Source organism: Ixodes scapularis, unplaced genomic scaffold (genome assembly GCF_016920785.2).
Source record: "Ixodes scapularis isolate PalLabHiFi unplaced genomic scaffold, ASM1692078v2 PGA_scaffold12__126_contigs__length_90152505, whole genome shotgun sequence".
NCBI classification, from domain to species: Eukaryota; Metazoa; Arthropoda; class Arachnida; order Ixodida; family Ixodidae; genus Ixodes; species Ixodes scapularis.
The window spans coordinates 71,503,181-71,518,633 of NW_024609838.1; the positions used below are offsets into that span (position 1 = coordinate 71,503,181).

General features: G+C 47.7%; 1 protein-coding gene across 2 annotated transcripts in view; it reads right to left on the reverse strand.

The window, feature by feature from the left end:
* The window catches only part of LOC8051413 (AP-3 complex subunit delta-1), a 95,538-nt gene that overhangs the window by 16,406 nt on the left and 63,679 nt on the right, over positions 1-15,453 (reverse strand). For both annotated transcript variants that reach the window (XM_029971310.3, XM_029971309.3), the window contains exons 21-28: positions 14,747-14,831; positions 13,328-13,622; positions 9,496-9,604; positions 8,953-9,111; positions 6,657-6,788; positions 6,029-6,220; positions 4,721-4,768; positions 3,602-3,739 (exon numbers count right to left, since the gene is read on the reverse strand). In XM_029971310.3, coding sequence (XP_029827170.2) covers positions 3,602-3,739; positions 4,721-4,768; positions 6,029-6,220; positions 6,657-6,788; positions 8,953-9,111; positions 9,496-9,604; positions 13,328-13,622; positions 14,747-14,831 — 1,158 coding nt within the window. The remainder of the gene's footprint in view (positions 1-3,601; positions 3,740-4,720; positions 4,769-6,028; positions 6,221-6,656; positions 6,789-8,952; positions 9,112-9,495; positions 9,605-13,327; positions 13,623-14,746; positions 14,832-15,453) is intronic.

The following is a 15,453-nucleotide window of genomic DNA, read 5'->3' on the forward strand; positions in this document are numbered from 1 at the left end:
CTTAAAATAAATAGTAACACACACTTCAAAAGATATGCGGCACGCTCGCTCGAGGTAGAACAAAACAAAAAGGACTAAATATTTCGAATTTTCAACTTTCTAGTACTTCTTCAAAGTGTGGTAGTCCTTAAAGCAGGGTTCCACACACAGGCCCTTGTCACAAGCGGCGCACATGAACCTTGTGTCCTTTCTTTGCTTCGGTCTGAGAGCTGTGTTGGCACACACGTGGCACCTTCGTTGGGTGTGGCTGCCTTTCGCCGATGTTTGTGGCACCCTCTCGAGGAAGTGTCGTGCTGTCAGCCTCGTTGGGTTGTCTCCGCTGGGCCTTCCACCCTTCCGCCTCTCGGTATGATGCTCTTCAACGAGCTGGTATACGACTCTTCTTCTGAACTCGGCGAACGTGATCTTGGAGGCACTCCTTTCACGGTGAAGGAGGAATGCATTCAACAAAGACATGTCCAGAAGGTGAAAAAAAAACTTCTTGTACCACTTCAGCGTCTTCCTGATGCTTTCAGTGAAGCTCAGCTGCATGTCTACTTTGTCCACGAGTCCCATCTTCTGGTTGTACTCAAGTACGCAAGCTGGCTTTTTCTGTGGAGTGCCTGTTCTTCTGTCCACCTTGCCAGTGTCCTCAAGATGAGCTTCATGCATTGAGGTCAACATATGCACTTCCCTTTTGTCACACCACTTCAGTGCCAGAAGAGTATCGGTATGAAATGACTCTACTTCTCCCCTTCTCATCTTTTTTTTGAACTTGGGAAGTCCCTTCCTGTTCTGTCGAACTGTTCCGCAAGCATTGGTTTGCTTCCCTTGAAGATATTGGAAAAGCGCCGGACTGGTGTACCAGTTGTCTACGAAAAGAGAATGCCCCTTTCCGAGATAGTGGTTGAGCAACTCGAGGACAACTGAGCCCGAAAATCCCAACTCCTTCATCATCGTCATTGTCGTGGAAGCTCCGGTATACACGATGAACCTCAAGATGTACCCGGTCATCACGTCGCACAGAACAAACATCTTCACTCCAAAACGGTGCCTTTTTGAAGGGAGGTACTGGCGAAATGAAAGACGTCCTCTCCAGGGCATCATCGACTCATCGATACAGAGATCTTGGTATGGGACCAGGAGACTCGCAAACTTTGCCTGAAGTGTCTCCATGAGTGGCCTGATTTTTCTTAGTCGATCTGCTGCATCAGTGCTGGCACTGAAATGAAGCACTCTTAGCAAAAGGCAGAAGCGATTTACTGAGAAAAGCCTTGAAAGAAAGGGGGTCTCAGTCATTGGGTCGGTGGTCCAGTAATCCCTCAGAGCATTTTTTCGGACGAGCCCCATCAGCAGAACAGCTGCCAGAAAGCAGTAGATCTCAGCGAGACCAACGTCTACCCATGCTTTCAGTCGCGATTTCCGTGCGAGGCCGGGCTGCGCAATCAGCTGGTGCGCGTAGTCATTCGTCTCGTCTGCAATCGAAGACACAACTCCCTCGTCGAAGTAGAGTTTGAAATAATCTGCTTCTTTCGCATCTGGCTGGAGTAGAGTGCCTGCAGGCTGTCCAGAATGCGACGCGTCAAATGGAAATATAGATGGGGAGAAGTCTTCACCTTTTTTCCAGTCGGTTTCGTTTTGACGCGCCCGCTTCCGAGATGGTCCAGCAGACGGTGCGGCTGTGTCGGATTCCGATTCCGAGCTGGTTTGCAGTTGTTCGTCGGACGTCGAGCTGTCGTCCGACTCAGAGTCCGAGAAGGGCTCAAAATCTGAATCCGAAGAGCCATCGCTCCAATCTCCGCTACCTCCGGAGCAGCTGGCACGCGCAGCCATCTCGAAAGTTATCGCGTGCACAGAGCGTCCAGTTTCGCAATTTCAAAAGCCCCTCCAAAACAAACGCGACGGGAGATAAGCGGTCGTAGTTCCCTACAACCCTATGAGATGGCAGCACGTCCCCGCGAGCGCGCCCGTTCACGCAGAGGCGGGAATTTTTGAATGAGGAGTCGCGGACGTACATGTACGTCAGCAACCATGCGGGACGCACCCGCGCTGACGTACGGGTACGTCAGTGACCATGAAAGGGTTAACGAGTCACATTTTTCAATTGTAACTATAGACAAGTGCACGTAATCCGCATTGGGCAACAAAATGGCTGCATCCACAACAGGCACGTAGCCTAGATTTTGTTTCGGGGGGGGGGGGGGGGGGGGGGGCCAGCCCATGACAAAATGCTGTATGAGGGGGAGGGGGGAGAGAAGGTCCCAGCAAAATGGAAGATTTCGGGGGGGGGGGGCCGGGCCTCATGGGCCTCCCTCCTGGCTACGTGCCTGACCCACAAGATAATCAGGAAATAGAGAGTCAATACTCTGAGTGTAGCTTATTTAGTTCCCCTGATTCACTAAAAACTGTTTTTGCTTGAGGAAACTGCAACTTCAAAAGACCAAAGGCAACACGGGTTATTGCTGTGCCCCTTTTAGTAGTTGTGTTTTGGTTTTGATCTAAGCAATGTAACAGAACGCTCCACTCTCAGAGCGCAGATTGCAACTGAGTTTTGTCATGCATCTCTTTTAAGAATCCCCGAGAGAGCTCACTGGAGGAAAGCTCCCCGGAGGTAAGCTTACTAGAGAAAAGCTCACCGACTTTCGTGTGGGTCTGGAGAAAAGCTTACCAGTTTTTTTACTGGCTAAAAAAAAAAAAAAAAAAAAAAAGCATACCTTGATTTTTTTTTTCTTTTTATTAACACCACGTGGTAGTTATTGTTTTAGAGTAGTAGTGCCACTGAAGCTACAGGGGCCTTCTACGAACGTCAAAATTACGCCGCAGCTTGTTTTGCGATTAGTTGAAGAGGAAGAATAAGTCGAAATTTCATTTATTTTTTGTGTAGAAGTTAATAAACCGAGACGAAAATGGATGCCTGTTTGACATTCAGTGAACATTGAAGGTTTAATGTAAAAGTTATTTGGCAAAAGTAAGAAGGTAATTTCATGGTCCCTTTAAAAAAAAGATGGGATGTGAAAGATTTGGCAACGCAGTGCTGGCTCTGTACTACCTAATTCAATACCTACCAGTTCAGGAGCTACTCAAGCTGCTATCTAGGTAGTATATTGATTATATTTTTTTTCCTACCTATTCTATCGATTTCTTGAACGTTAGTTATTCTATCTTCATTGTGCCACCCATGATGTGTATGATACTAATACACTTGCAAATAAAATTCATTTGCTAGTGAAGTGTAGAAAAATCGCATGCACTTACTCACACAGTACGTCAGTTGAGTGAACGCTCGCTTCAAAGATTCAGAGGTGAGCTTTCCTCCGCGTTCGTCAAAAGGTTGGTGAGCTTCTCTCCGTATCTGACAGTTTTGTGGTGAGCCTTTTTCCAGTGAACTTTCTGGTAAAATTTTTAGAGTCGCTGATTTGCCTTAAACTTGGTTCACCATGTTAATACACACATCGAAACCAAGTAACCTAATTACAAGTCAAAATAATTTGTTTTTGCCAAGTTAGTGAATTTGCAAATTTGGTACGCGAAGCTGGAAGGCACTACTGGCGACACTGAAAACTACGTATAATGAAGCCACCAGCATTTGTTGCAAACTTTGGGGACAGATGGTGCCACTCACCCCCCGCACCAGCTTGGTGTTGAGGGTGTCGAGGATGCCCAACTCCATCTCCTTGAGCTGGCAGCTGCTCTGGTTAGTGAAGATGATTGACACCACCACCTGGTTCACCACTCCGGGGAGGGGACGCACCTCGTAGACCTGTCGAGGGTGTCGGGGTGTTAGGGAAAATGCAACTTCCCCCAAGGACGCCGCAGCTGCATGTTACTTAACGCATGAATGTCACTCGGGTGCGCGACTTTCTTATTTTTACAATACCACCCCCATTGTCAATATTGTTCCCTCGGGCAAGCATGGGAGTGTTATATACTATAGGGTGTTTGTTTCCCAGTGAAACCAAGCTTCTAAAGGAGCACCTTTTTCTATATATTCACTGCATTCAGCGGGAGTTGACACCACGACGCTACCACAATATTTGGTGCCCCAGTAGACATCCGGTAGTGTATTTATTTGTTCTTGAGCAACGCACAGTGATTAGGTAAAAAGATTTTTCTTCGGAGAAGTATTTCTAATATGTCTGTAAGAAGCTGCGTGGATTGTAGAGAGTAGGACAAAGAACAAAAGCATGCGAGACAAATGGAAAAGAAGAGGAACACCAGAAGCACACAGGAGTTAGCCGAAAGGGGCGGTAGCAGGCTTATTTGTGAACAAACATCGGTAAATATATATATATATATTTTTGGGATGGCATTATTGGCCTAAGCAGATGTCAGGGTGCGAGCGCGATGTGATAATTAGCAAATAGAGTACTACCTAGAATGCATTACTTATGCCGTCAGGTAAAGGTATGTCCTGAATCGGGCATCTCATCTCGAACTGCCGGCACTACATTTGGGCGGAGTCTCAAACTACGTGCCAAACCAACAAGGGGCACCTAAAACGCCCCAGCGGAGGGCTGAGCATTAATTTGGACCACCCGGGGACCTTTCAACGTTTGAATCCTTTGGCCGGGATTCGAGCTCGCCACCTGGGGATTTGTAAGCTGGTGTCTTGCCTCGGAGCCACTGAGGCTGCTTGGGTAGAGTCTGAGCTTTTGAAAATGCATAGTTTATTGTCGGCAGCAAGAGAGACAAGCTCGCTCGATATATTCCAGAACCTATACTCAAAAAGAGAAGAACTCACCAGTTTGACATTCTGGTCGTCAGCAAGCAACTTGTAGTTGGATGCAGGCTGTGGGGAAGAAACACACTTTTTTCACCTTCGCAACTCACACTTTTAATGCAGAATGTGTTAGTATGTGGCTGGCACCCAAGCACATCTTGTTAGGTGCCAGTAACAAAAGTTGACGGGCCAACTGCCAGCCGAACCATTTCTCTGAGTGCCTACGTGTTACACCCGGCGAGAGTAAAACATCACGTGTTCAGACGTACAGTGGCGCTTTGCTCCGAGATGAAAAAGCAGAGAAAAAATGAAGCACACTCCTTCGCCGCAACGGGTTGACATAGTTTCGAGTGTCTGGTCTTCTTTCGCCATGAGCTGTTGACAGGGCTCTGCTCGGCGCTGCCGCAATCCAAGTGTTCTGTTTTCTGCAATCATCGTCTACAGCGTCTCGCACTTCAACGGGCCCCAGGTAAGTCGCAATTACGCTCAACCACACCCACGGAGTGCTCCCGCGCTTACCTTGCACGACACTAGGCCGCTTCTTGCCATCCAGTTCCCACACGCGTACACCAGTTTCTCCACACTAACACGTGACATTCTCTATTACCACTGCCTTTGTCACGCTAATACCGCAAAGGGGTGACTTTTTCACACAGAATGTGTTTTAGGGCAGGTTTCCAAGCCTAGAGTGTCACGAAACGTTACGAAGGTGTAATGACACGGCCGGTTGAGTCAAATACTTTCTGGTGTGTGCACTACCGTTTACGAGGTCCATAGGCTCGTGAACTGCTTCGCTGCGTCGATGCCAAGACCAGGAAGGGTTTCTCGAGACTGAAAGAGTTTGAGAACCTTCCACTACACCCCGTTCATCCCCATACCGACAGTGGCAACCGCCTCCCTTTCATCACCTGACCCTGCTCTCTGCACGTGGCTATGGGCAAAAGGGTGATCACGTGGTGAAAGATAGGTGTACGATCGGTCAAACAAGCTTGTGTCTTTCATTGCACCATCAGCTTAGGGGTGAACTAAGTATAGATTCTTTGCAGCAGCTGTGCATGGACACCGCCATAACCGACCTTCAGTTTTTGTTTCCTCCTATTCTGTTCTCTTCATTTCGTTGTTACCACAGCAGGACAGGTTATTGCCATTTTAGATTCTACCGAGTCCTTCTCGCCAGTATAGGCCTTTGTGGACGCTAGTTGACCCCTGCTTCGGTGGCTCAGGATCTCGGTCGTCTTGGTAAAACGAGAGAAGGTCGGCAATGGGGGCTCTAATCTGGCACGTGTGTAAAGCGTCTCTAGGGAGTTCTGAAAGATGGGTCCCACTCACGGGTGGCATGCAGGGTGTCATGGGGGTCATGGCCACCCCCGGCTCCTTGGAGGGCGTGGTGATCCCTGGGGCCTCCTCGTACTCTCGCTTGTCCTTGGGCGTGTCCTGCTGCAGCAGCATGGCAGAGTGCTCCTCCCCCTTGCCACTCTTCCGCTTCTTCCTGGAGGACTCGCGCTTCTTGCGGGTTCCCTTCTGCAGCGACCGATGAAACGCCGTGAGGAAGTGGGCACGCGAAGTAACGCCTAAACGGACTTTTCCAGTTTGTGAAGACGATAGACTGACAACCACAATCCAGCCCTTAACCCCGTGGGGTATTGTGGTTTCAAGACGATGCCACAAAACAACTGTGGTACAAGAGTTGAAAGGTTCAACCTATATTTAAGCTTTTTTCAATAATTCAGCGCAAGGGAAAAAAAATATAAAAAGTAACAAGTTAAGTTTTACGAAGAAAAAAAATTGATTTCAGAGAACACTCTCTCAATAATGCAAATATTTTTGTTTCTAAGAAAATTTTGAGTGTGCAAACTATTTTTTCAGAATATATTCGTAAAGCATACGTGGGTCAAATTTGTACACGGCATGGGCAAACTTGAGTGGGTAGTAGGGATCAATCGACCAATCGGCTTACCTCCCGTGACCTGGACAGTGGCACGTCTTGACCATTGGCTTCAGCCGCCGGAGCAGCCGAAGTCAAAGCTTCTGCCGTTTCGTCGGTCCCTTCCCTCGTAGCAGCCGGAGACAGCCAAAAGTCAAGGTCCTCCTGCATCACAGCAAACCCTCATACACACCTGTCCAAACCTGCTAAATTTAGAGGGGAGTAGGCTTTCGCACAGCTTTATTACGCAGGACGGGTTCCTCAGCTGTCAATCAAAAGAGATAGACTTTCCCCCAAATAGAAAATTTTGAGAAAACCTCCCTCAGTTCAAAAGAATGCTATGAAGTTTACTTCCCTGGGAGCACTTATCGGTTATATGCTCCGTTCACCAATAAGCTGACACGGTGGTGGAACCCACGTGTTTTTTGGACCATTCAACCACCGGTGTTAAACCACGTGATCACAATTTCATGCTCATAGCACCACACAGTGGGGTTCGTCGATAAAAGGCAGGTAAATAATTGGTCCGGCAAGAACAAAGCTTTCCTCCACCCTGTTAGCTTAGCGGTGGACGTACAGCAAGCATACTTTCTTCGATACAAATAAAGTAGCCCAAATGGGACGAGGACAAGCACTTACATGGGCTCCTCAACTTCAACGTCTGATCAATATTTTAAAAATTGGGGGACCTCAACCCCTAGGGGTCAGCACATTTGTTCGTAGCATATACCTCGGCCTGAGTGAGCATTCTTTCAGCTGCGCGAGTGGCGTTCCCCGCCACTCGAGCGTCTGTAAACGCATTTCAAGAAAGGAGACTTTGATATATAATTTTACTAGCTCAGCTTGCATTCCATTAAGCCTGGACGACCCTTTTGTGCCGTCGTAGTAGTCGTGGCCAGCTGCCACGGTGTAAGAAATCGCAACTGCCACAGGGGCACAGTCATCACGGCTAGAGCACTAAGGCTAAAGAATAAGAATCTCAAGAAAAAATAAAAGCCATTTACAACTCCCTGTAATGCCGAAATAGAGCGCAGTTCTTGAGGAGGAGGAGGGGAAGGTACAGAGAGGAGGCTATGCCCCTCCTCCTCTCCTCCCATTTAGAGGAACATTTTCTGCCAAATTTAGCGAGGAAACTTTTCTGCTAAATTTAGCGGGGAAACTTTTCCGCTAAATTTAGCGGGGAAATTTTTTCCGCTAAATTTAGCAGGGAAACTTTTCCGCTAAATTTAGCAGGGAAAGTTTCTTCGCTAAATTTAGTGGGGAATTTTCTCCGCAAAATTTAGCGGGGAATTTTTTTCGCTAAATTTAGCGGGGAATTCCTTCTGCTAAATTTAATGGGAAAATTTTTCCGATAAACTTAGCGTAAAATTTTTTCAGCTAAATTTAGCGGGGAAAATTTTCCGCTACACCTAGCGGGGAAATTTTTTTGCTAAATTTAGCGGGGAAAATTTTCCGTTAAACTTAGCGGGGAAAATTTTCCGCTAAATGTAGCGGGGAAATTTACCCCTAATGCACTGCGCGTTTACGCCGACGCCGACGGCGACGCCACTCAACCCGGAAACGGGCGCCTAAGAGCTGCGCTCTAAAAAGGCTCGAGGTACACCTAAGCACTTCTCACGAGTTGTGAATGCGAAAGCATGAATGTCGTTCTCGCGGGCATCCACGTGAGGTGGACGCGCCGCGTATCATCGATTGGTGCGCTGGCGGCGCGGGCATGCAGCGCCATGGGGTGGCTCTCCTTGAAACTGACGCACGGCGGCCCCATCCCCCAGATATCAGCTTCATTTCACTGCCATTTTGCGTGGCCTTTTGCGCGGCTTGAAAGCTGGGAGACTTCAAATTGCAGCTTCATTTAGCTGCCGTTTTGTGTGGCTGCGGCTTCACTTCGCTTCATTGGAAGAGGGAAATTTAGCTGCCATTTGGCGTGGCTGATGACGACGGCTCGCTCCACAAGACAGTTAATGCCCTTTCACATTAATAAAAATAAAAGTGGGTTGATCCCGGAGGCAGTGCAATATTAGCGGTATTGCACTGCCTCTAGGATCGAAAGAATTTTCTCATCCAGAGCCACCTGTTCTCACCGAGTACATACACATAATTTACTGTTTTTTTGAAGCTCGTTGTGGATAATATGATTTTCGGATGATATAAATATTTTCCATGACCCCAAGAGATTCCTCTCATCGAGACTCTACTGTATAGCGAGCATATTCGCTCCACATTGTTTTGTAGCTCGTCCAAACGTCGCTCAAGGAAACTCGAGGAAACGCCCGAGCAAACAAAGGGTCGGAGCCCCCGAGGTGCCTCCTGCCCCCAGCGGGGCACCAACCTTGGCATGGGTCGCCGGAGCGTCTCCCGCGCTCTGCTCCCCGTCGACCGTCTCTGCGACCGCGTTTGCAGGCGGCGACTCCTCCCGACGGCGGTGCTTGCGCTCCTTGGACTTGTGCCGGTGCTCTTTCTTCTTCTTTCGGTGTTTCCGGTCTCCGTCCTGAACAAGGATGGCAGAAACTCAGCCCCTTGGCCACTTACTAAGTCACGACCGTCCCTCGTGCTTTCCCACGCACCAAGAAGCCCCACCACAAGTCCGGTTCGTGAATCGGTTTCTGAGCTTGTTTCGCGTGCTCTCTGGAAGATGGCAGCCCTTTCACTATTGCCCGGCACCCTACAAGTTAATTTGTCGCATGTTTAGAATCTTCACCAAGAAAGGCGGCATAGCCTTAGCGTGGAGGTCCGTGCTGACAAAGGGAACTTTTAATTTAAAGATGACGATTGCACTGCCGTTTCCAACCACAAGTTGTACCGCCTCTCTGAAGAATGAATAGACACAACGCTGGCAAAGGAAGAGGAACAAGAAGGTGAAAGGTTGTCGCACCCGCTTGTGTGAGCGGGGGCCGTCCTGTGGCTCTTCCAGCTCTGGCGTCACGTCCGGCAGCACGCTGGGGTGGTCCTGGTGCCTGGGGGGCCTCTCCTCGTGCAGTGGCCTGCAACGAGCGTGGACCGGGTCACTCCTCGGGACCCTCAAATGGCCCGGGTCCAGGAACTTGGACCGAATCCTATCTCAGTCCTACTTTACCTCAATCTAAGTCCCAACTCGGACACAGAGTCAGACCTCTAAGTTCCACCTCTCCCTTTCAAACTATAGACGGCCTGGGTCACTCCAGATGAAACGGTAGCAAAAATGCACTCAAATCATAGCAGATAATTACTTTGTCGAGTGTCGAGCAAATATTATTTATTTATTTCGAGTTACCTAATCTTGTATTGCAAATAATTGCAAAAGAGAGCAGGCTCAATCGGATAACTTCATACCTTTCCCATCATGTGGCTTATGCTGCCCTTTTGCGAAAGAACATATTTCAAATGCTTAGTTCAATAACCTACGAGCTACTAAATAGGCTACAAACAAGACTACCACATTTTATGCGTCAACACTACTGAAACGAGTTTATAAAGGATAAAAGATGTCGCAAGGAGATGCCTGTTTATTAGTGTGGGGGTAATGGAAAAGTGATTTTAAAATAACTCAATTGTCTTTTCTAAAAAGCTGCTTTGGTTTGGTTAAAAATAAAACTTGCCTCAATCATTTTGATAAACCTGGGGAGCATGTATAATGTGCCATGTGTGCATTGGGATTTGCTTATCAGAACGATCGAGACAAGTGTGAATTTATTCAGGAGCAGAGTGTGTCACGAGCATGCTTTAATGAGGAGTTTTCCATGGGTTCTGCTTCTTTAATGTGTGCATCTGTAGGGCATTGAATCCTTTGTGCTCTTGAATTACAAGGACCCCCTGTGGTAAATGAAGCAGTCGCGAGAGCAAGAGGCTTATTGCACCCGCCATGCTACCTCTTGGCTGCTGTCTGAAGCTGTGATGTCATGTGGCTGCTGTGCTATCCGTTGGCACGTTATGGTCCTTGATGTCATGAGTCCACGTGGGGAGCTCTGCTTTGCCGTTTGGGAGACAGCTGGGTGCGCCAACGGTCGCCAGCTGACTAAGTAAGCTGAACTAAGTATGACTCACAGCCGACGGTCCCCTGTGGACTAAATAGGACTTGCCGTCGAAGTTTGCTTGCGGACTAAATATGCTGCACTACGCACGACTCGCAGCGGACGGTTGTCTGCGCACTAGTGTGCTGAACTAGGGTAAATATAATTCGCCGCCGATGACTGCCTGTGGACTAAGTATGCTGGACTGAGGATAACCTGCCGCTAACTGCGCATAGCCTGCCGCCTGTGGACTAAGTATGCTGAACTAAGTATGACTCGCTGCCGACGGTCCTCAACAGACTAAGTATGCTTAACTAGGCAAGTCAGTCCAGCTTGTTACACTCTCTTTCACCTCCTCCTTGTGTCGCTGTGCAAAGACATCCAACTGCGGATTGCATGGTCCATGGTTCGATTCCCGCTGAGCGACTCGGTAAATCTCGCTGGTTGCATGTAATTGTGTCTCGTTATGATTTTGTATAAATTATTAGGCCTAGGTATACCTTCTACATGCTTTAGATGTTTGTCCACTGCTTGCTGAGGGCTACGCATGTTTTATGTTGCCTTGGACCGCGTGTAACACTTTTTCGTCACACTAAAGTGTTAACAGTTTTCGTAAGGCCACAAGAACCACAGTTCTGGTGGGCTTGCTGCTGTGTGTGCACCCCCAGCAAAAGTCAAAGGTGTCCCCAAATGTTTTTCCAATTTTTCTTTAAACCTTAAACCACCTTAAAATTGCAATTTTTTTTTTTAAAAAAGCGACTTTTCCTATTTTTATGTATTGTGGTTCCCCAACTAATACTGTATACTCCTGCAAATTTTTTTGCAATATCTGAAGTATTTACAGAGATATGAAACATTTTTGGTAAGCCGACGATGCAAAATCATATGTTTTTAAAATGTGAATCTTCTATGTTTCCTATTTTCAAACTGCTGTAGCTTTGCACCGGTATGCTGATCATACTTTCATTGGAAAGAGCTTTCCTTCACAGTTTCAGTACATTAAATATCTTTCCTTGAGAGTAAACTCTATGCAGGCAAGAACACCATAGATGTCCAGCTTTCGCATAAAAGAGGCTACAGATATGCCCAAGAATCGAAAAGCCTGCCCTGATTGAACACAAGACTGACTAAAACCAGCATTCGTTTACAGAAAGTCGCGTGGGTTTGTCTGCTTTGTATTTCGATAATGCTTGCCCAGCCCATTCTTGCTTGGTTCATGCATTACAAGCATACCGAATTCCTCACTTGTTTCACAATCAATGTCCACATGCTGACAAAGAAATGACACTCGAAGAAAGCATTTAAAGCTCCGACTCGCTCAGCAAGGCCATGCAGGAGATTGGGTGTAAGCAGAAGGCACCTCTTGGTGTATTTTAGTTGCCACCACCACCAGTAAAATCAAATGTAGTAGCGTGGAAACTTCAAAGAGGCTTTTTTTTTTTTTTTCAGTTTCACTTTTTTGCAGCAACCTTTGTTTCAGGAAATTTATCATTTCAATGAACCGCTGAATGCATTCTTCATTGAACTGAAACTGAATGAGGAATGCGGGTAGATATTGATTTTTCTATTTAAATGAAGTTCTTATTGCCAAAAAAGCATAGTTTTAATGAGGAGGAAATGCCCCTTTATGTGGAATGCTCTTCAAATCGACATTTTGCGTAGAAAAAACATAGATTTTAAGGTAAAAAAATAGATAGTCGCACCCACCATATGTTCCGGTTAAGGCTGAAGCTTAGAAACGCTCAATATCCTGCAGCAATTGTATGTGATAGATTTCCTTGCCAAGTGAGGCAACATACATCAACAGCTGTGTACCTCCCCCTGTAGCTTGTCGGAAAATTGTCCTACGGAGATGAAATGTCATACAGTGCATTTAGGCAACGAGATGAATAGACCCTCCAAATTTCATTGATATTGAGCGCCTGGTTTAAAAGTCGAAACTTGGAGGTACTAGTGTCACCCCTTAATGTCAAAACGAAACCGTGCATTGCCGAATGCTCAATCTCTGCCTAAATGCAGTGCTAGCAGTCCAGCTTAGACGCCAAAGTTACAAGATGCCAAAGTTTCAAAGTTTGCCGTAACCTCATTCAAAAATAATGCAGAGAGCAAGTCACCTGCTCTTTGCACAGGAGTTGCGGTGACGTCAGAACGACGCCGAGCTCCGATTGGCTCCGATTGAAAGGATAATAGGTAGACCTCAATGCTGGATGCCTTGAGGCCTACCCATTATTTTTTTAAATCAGCCAATAAGAGCTCGGCGTTCTGACATCATCGCAACCCCTGTGCAAAGAGCAGATAAACTTACGCTCTGCATAGGCAATTTTCAGAAACTTTCAATAGGAGAGCTGTGGCCGACGAAGCCCGCAAATGCACGCAGATGAATGGCACCAGTTACCGAGAATGGACCCCATTTTCCTATTAAAAGTTCCAAAAAATCATTGATAACTTCGAGAAAAGAAAAGTAACGGTTAGTTCTAGAACTTTGGCATCTGTCCTGGACCGCTAGTGTTACGTTTGGGTGGAGAATGAGCGTTTGGTGCTACATAGTTTAGTTTTGCTGCAAGGAAGTCCCAGTAAGTGTTTCTAGGGGACACGCTGTACGTTTCTCGCCACCAAACTTGTTCCTCTCGGAAAGAGAGAGCAGGAACGATAGTCACGTGCACGCCATGCACGTCGTGCACTTGTCAAGCGATCCACACCCCCCGTCTCGGTACTCACTGCTCGAGATCAATGTCCAGGGCCCGGTGGGGGTCGTCCTTGTGCCTGTCGTCGTCCTCGTCGTCCGTCAGCCGTGCCCCCTCGGGCATCTCGCCCAGGGACGTGTTCACCGCCTCCGCGGGCAATTCCTCCTCCGAGGGGACATCCGGGGGAGGCCTCCTCTCCTCCTCTTCCTCCTCCCCCTTCCTTCTCCTCCTCTTCTTCTTCTTCTTCCGCCGGTCGCCACCTTCCTCGCCGTCTGCCACTTCGCGCGCCTTGCGACTGGCGCTCAGGTACTTGTCCGACGAGATCAGCCCTGCAAGCGGACGAACGCGCGGTGAGCAGCGCAGGGGCCAGGCAGAAAAAAAGCGAAAGAAACACATGTCCTTCTCTTTGATGGCCAACTTAAAAACATAAAAATTGGCCAAAAATTTGTCCATCTATCGGCGAGCTACAAGGGTCGTTCAAAGCTAACCGGTACTTTGTCCACAAGAAAACGCTAATCAAGTTTGGAACAATAAAACTTGTGGAGGACAGCATAATCCTTTTTGAACATTCGAAGTCTGGGACAACGTGTTTGACGCAAGTCCAGCAGTTCCAGCCATCGTGCCGACCTTCTGCCGGCCAGGAAAATGGTAGGCCACATCCTAGTCCCACTTGTCCATTACACCAGTTTCTGGTGCATAAGCCACACTTCTTTTTCTAAAATTTACGTGGGTGCATGCACAGACCTTAACTGCAACCTTAACTGCAAAGATTAGCCACGAGGGTTATATTTCTCGTTCGATTTGGTGATGAGAGTATTGAAACTGGCTTTTACTTGCACATATATTATAAGCTTATGCAGAATAGGGGCCATTTACACAAAGGTTATATACCAACTTTTTCTAAAAACAGTGGTTTATAGGGGGTGTGGCTCATACAAAGGTGAAACTTGTAGGCTGAAAAATATGGTACCTGTTGGCTCAAAACGCGTATCAGTCACACGTGAAGGAATAGCATCCACAATCCTCGACCCCTCATTTTCCACCCTTCCCACTGTGCTCGGCGACAGGTTTTTGAGTTTGATTCTTTGCAAGGAGGTGGACAATTTGTGGTCCATTAGAACTCGCGAAACACACAAATGGAGTGCGAGCCAAAAAAATTCAGTTCATAAAACTCTCCCGTGAAGCGCGTTTACGTAATAAAAAAAAAAAATGTGCTAAAAAGATGGAACAAAATCGCAGAAATGCACTGAACAGACATGTTTCACTGGAGTGCCTGTCCTGGGTAGTGTTAGAAGAGTCCATTATTGGCTATGTTACGGGGTTTCATAAGTTTGCCTGGCCCCAGAGACAAGCAGTGTTTGCTTTTAGGTGCCAAATCGCTTTGTATGTAATTTCATGAATAAAATCACCCTTGTTATTATTATTGTTGTTATACACCGAAGACTACACACACCTGGAATGTGCAGGGGTACAGACAGGTCAATCTCGGCCACCGGTATGTCCTCCACGCCAACCCCTTGGATGTGGCCGTTGCTTGACTGGAACGTTCAAACGCAGTGCTGAAACTTCCTGAATACACCGACTGGGCTTAAAGTATCCACAGTATATTCCCAATGGCCAAAAGCTAGACTAGTTTAATTTTGAGTAAGAAAAAGGCCTAATCTCATAAAAAAAAAGTGAAAGCCGTTTACAACTCCTGTAACGCCGAATTGGAGCGCAGCTCTTGAGGAGGAGGAGGGAAGGATACTGAGGCGAGGGTATATTCCTCCTCCTCCCTCGTGATCATGCCTGCTAGTCCTCCTCCTCCTCCTCCTCCACCCCCTTCCTCTCCTTCACCGCCTAAAACAACAAATTAAGCATTACGTGACTACCCCCTCCCCTCCCCCCCCAGATCACGTGACCCCGGGGGGTGACCCCTCCCCCCGCCGAAGTCACGTGACGCCCCGCCCAAGGTCATGTGACCCCCTCCCCCCGAGGTCACGTGACCCCCCGGACCTCTGCCCTCCTCCTCCTCGCCCCCCCAAGGTCATGTGACCCCCTCCCCCCGAGGTCACGTGACCCCCCCGCACCATACTAGACAATGAGGGGAGGAGGAGGAGAAGGAGGCGGGAGGAGGAGGAGGGGGAAGAGGAGGAGGGGAGGAGGAGGAGGGGGAAGAGG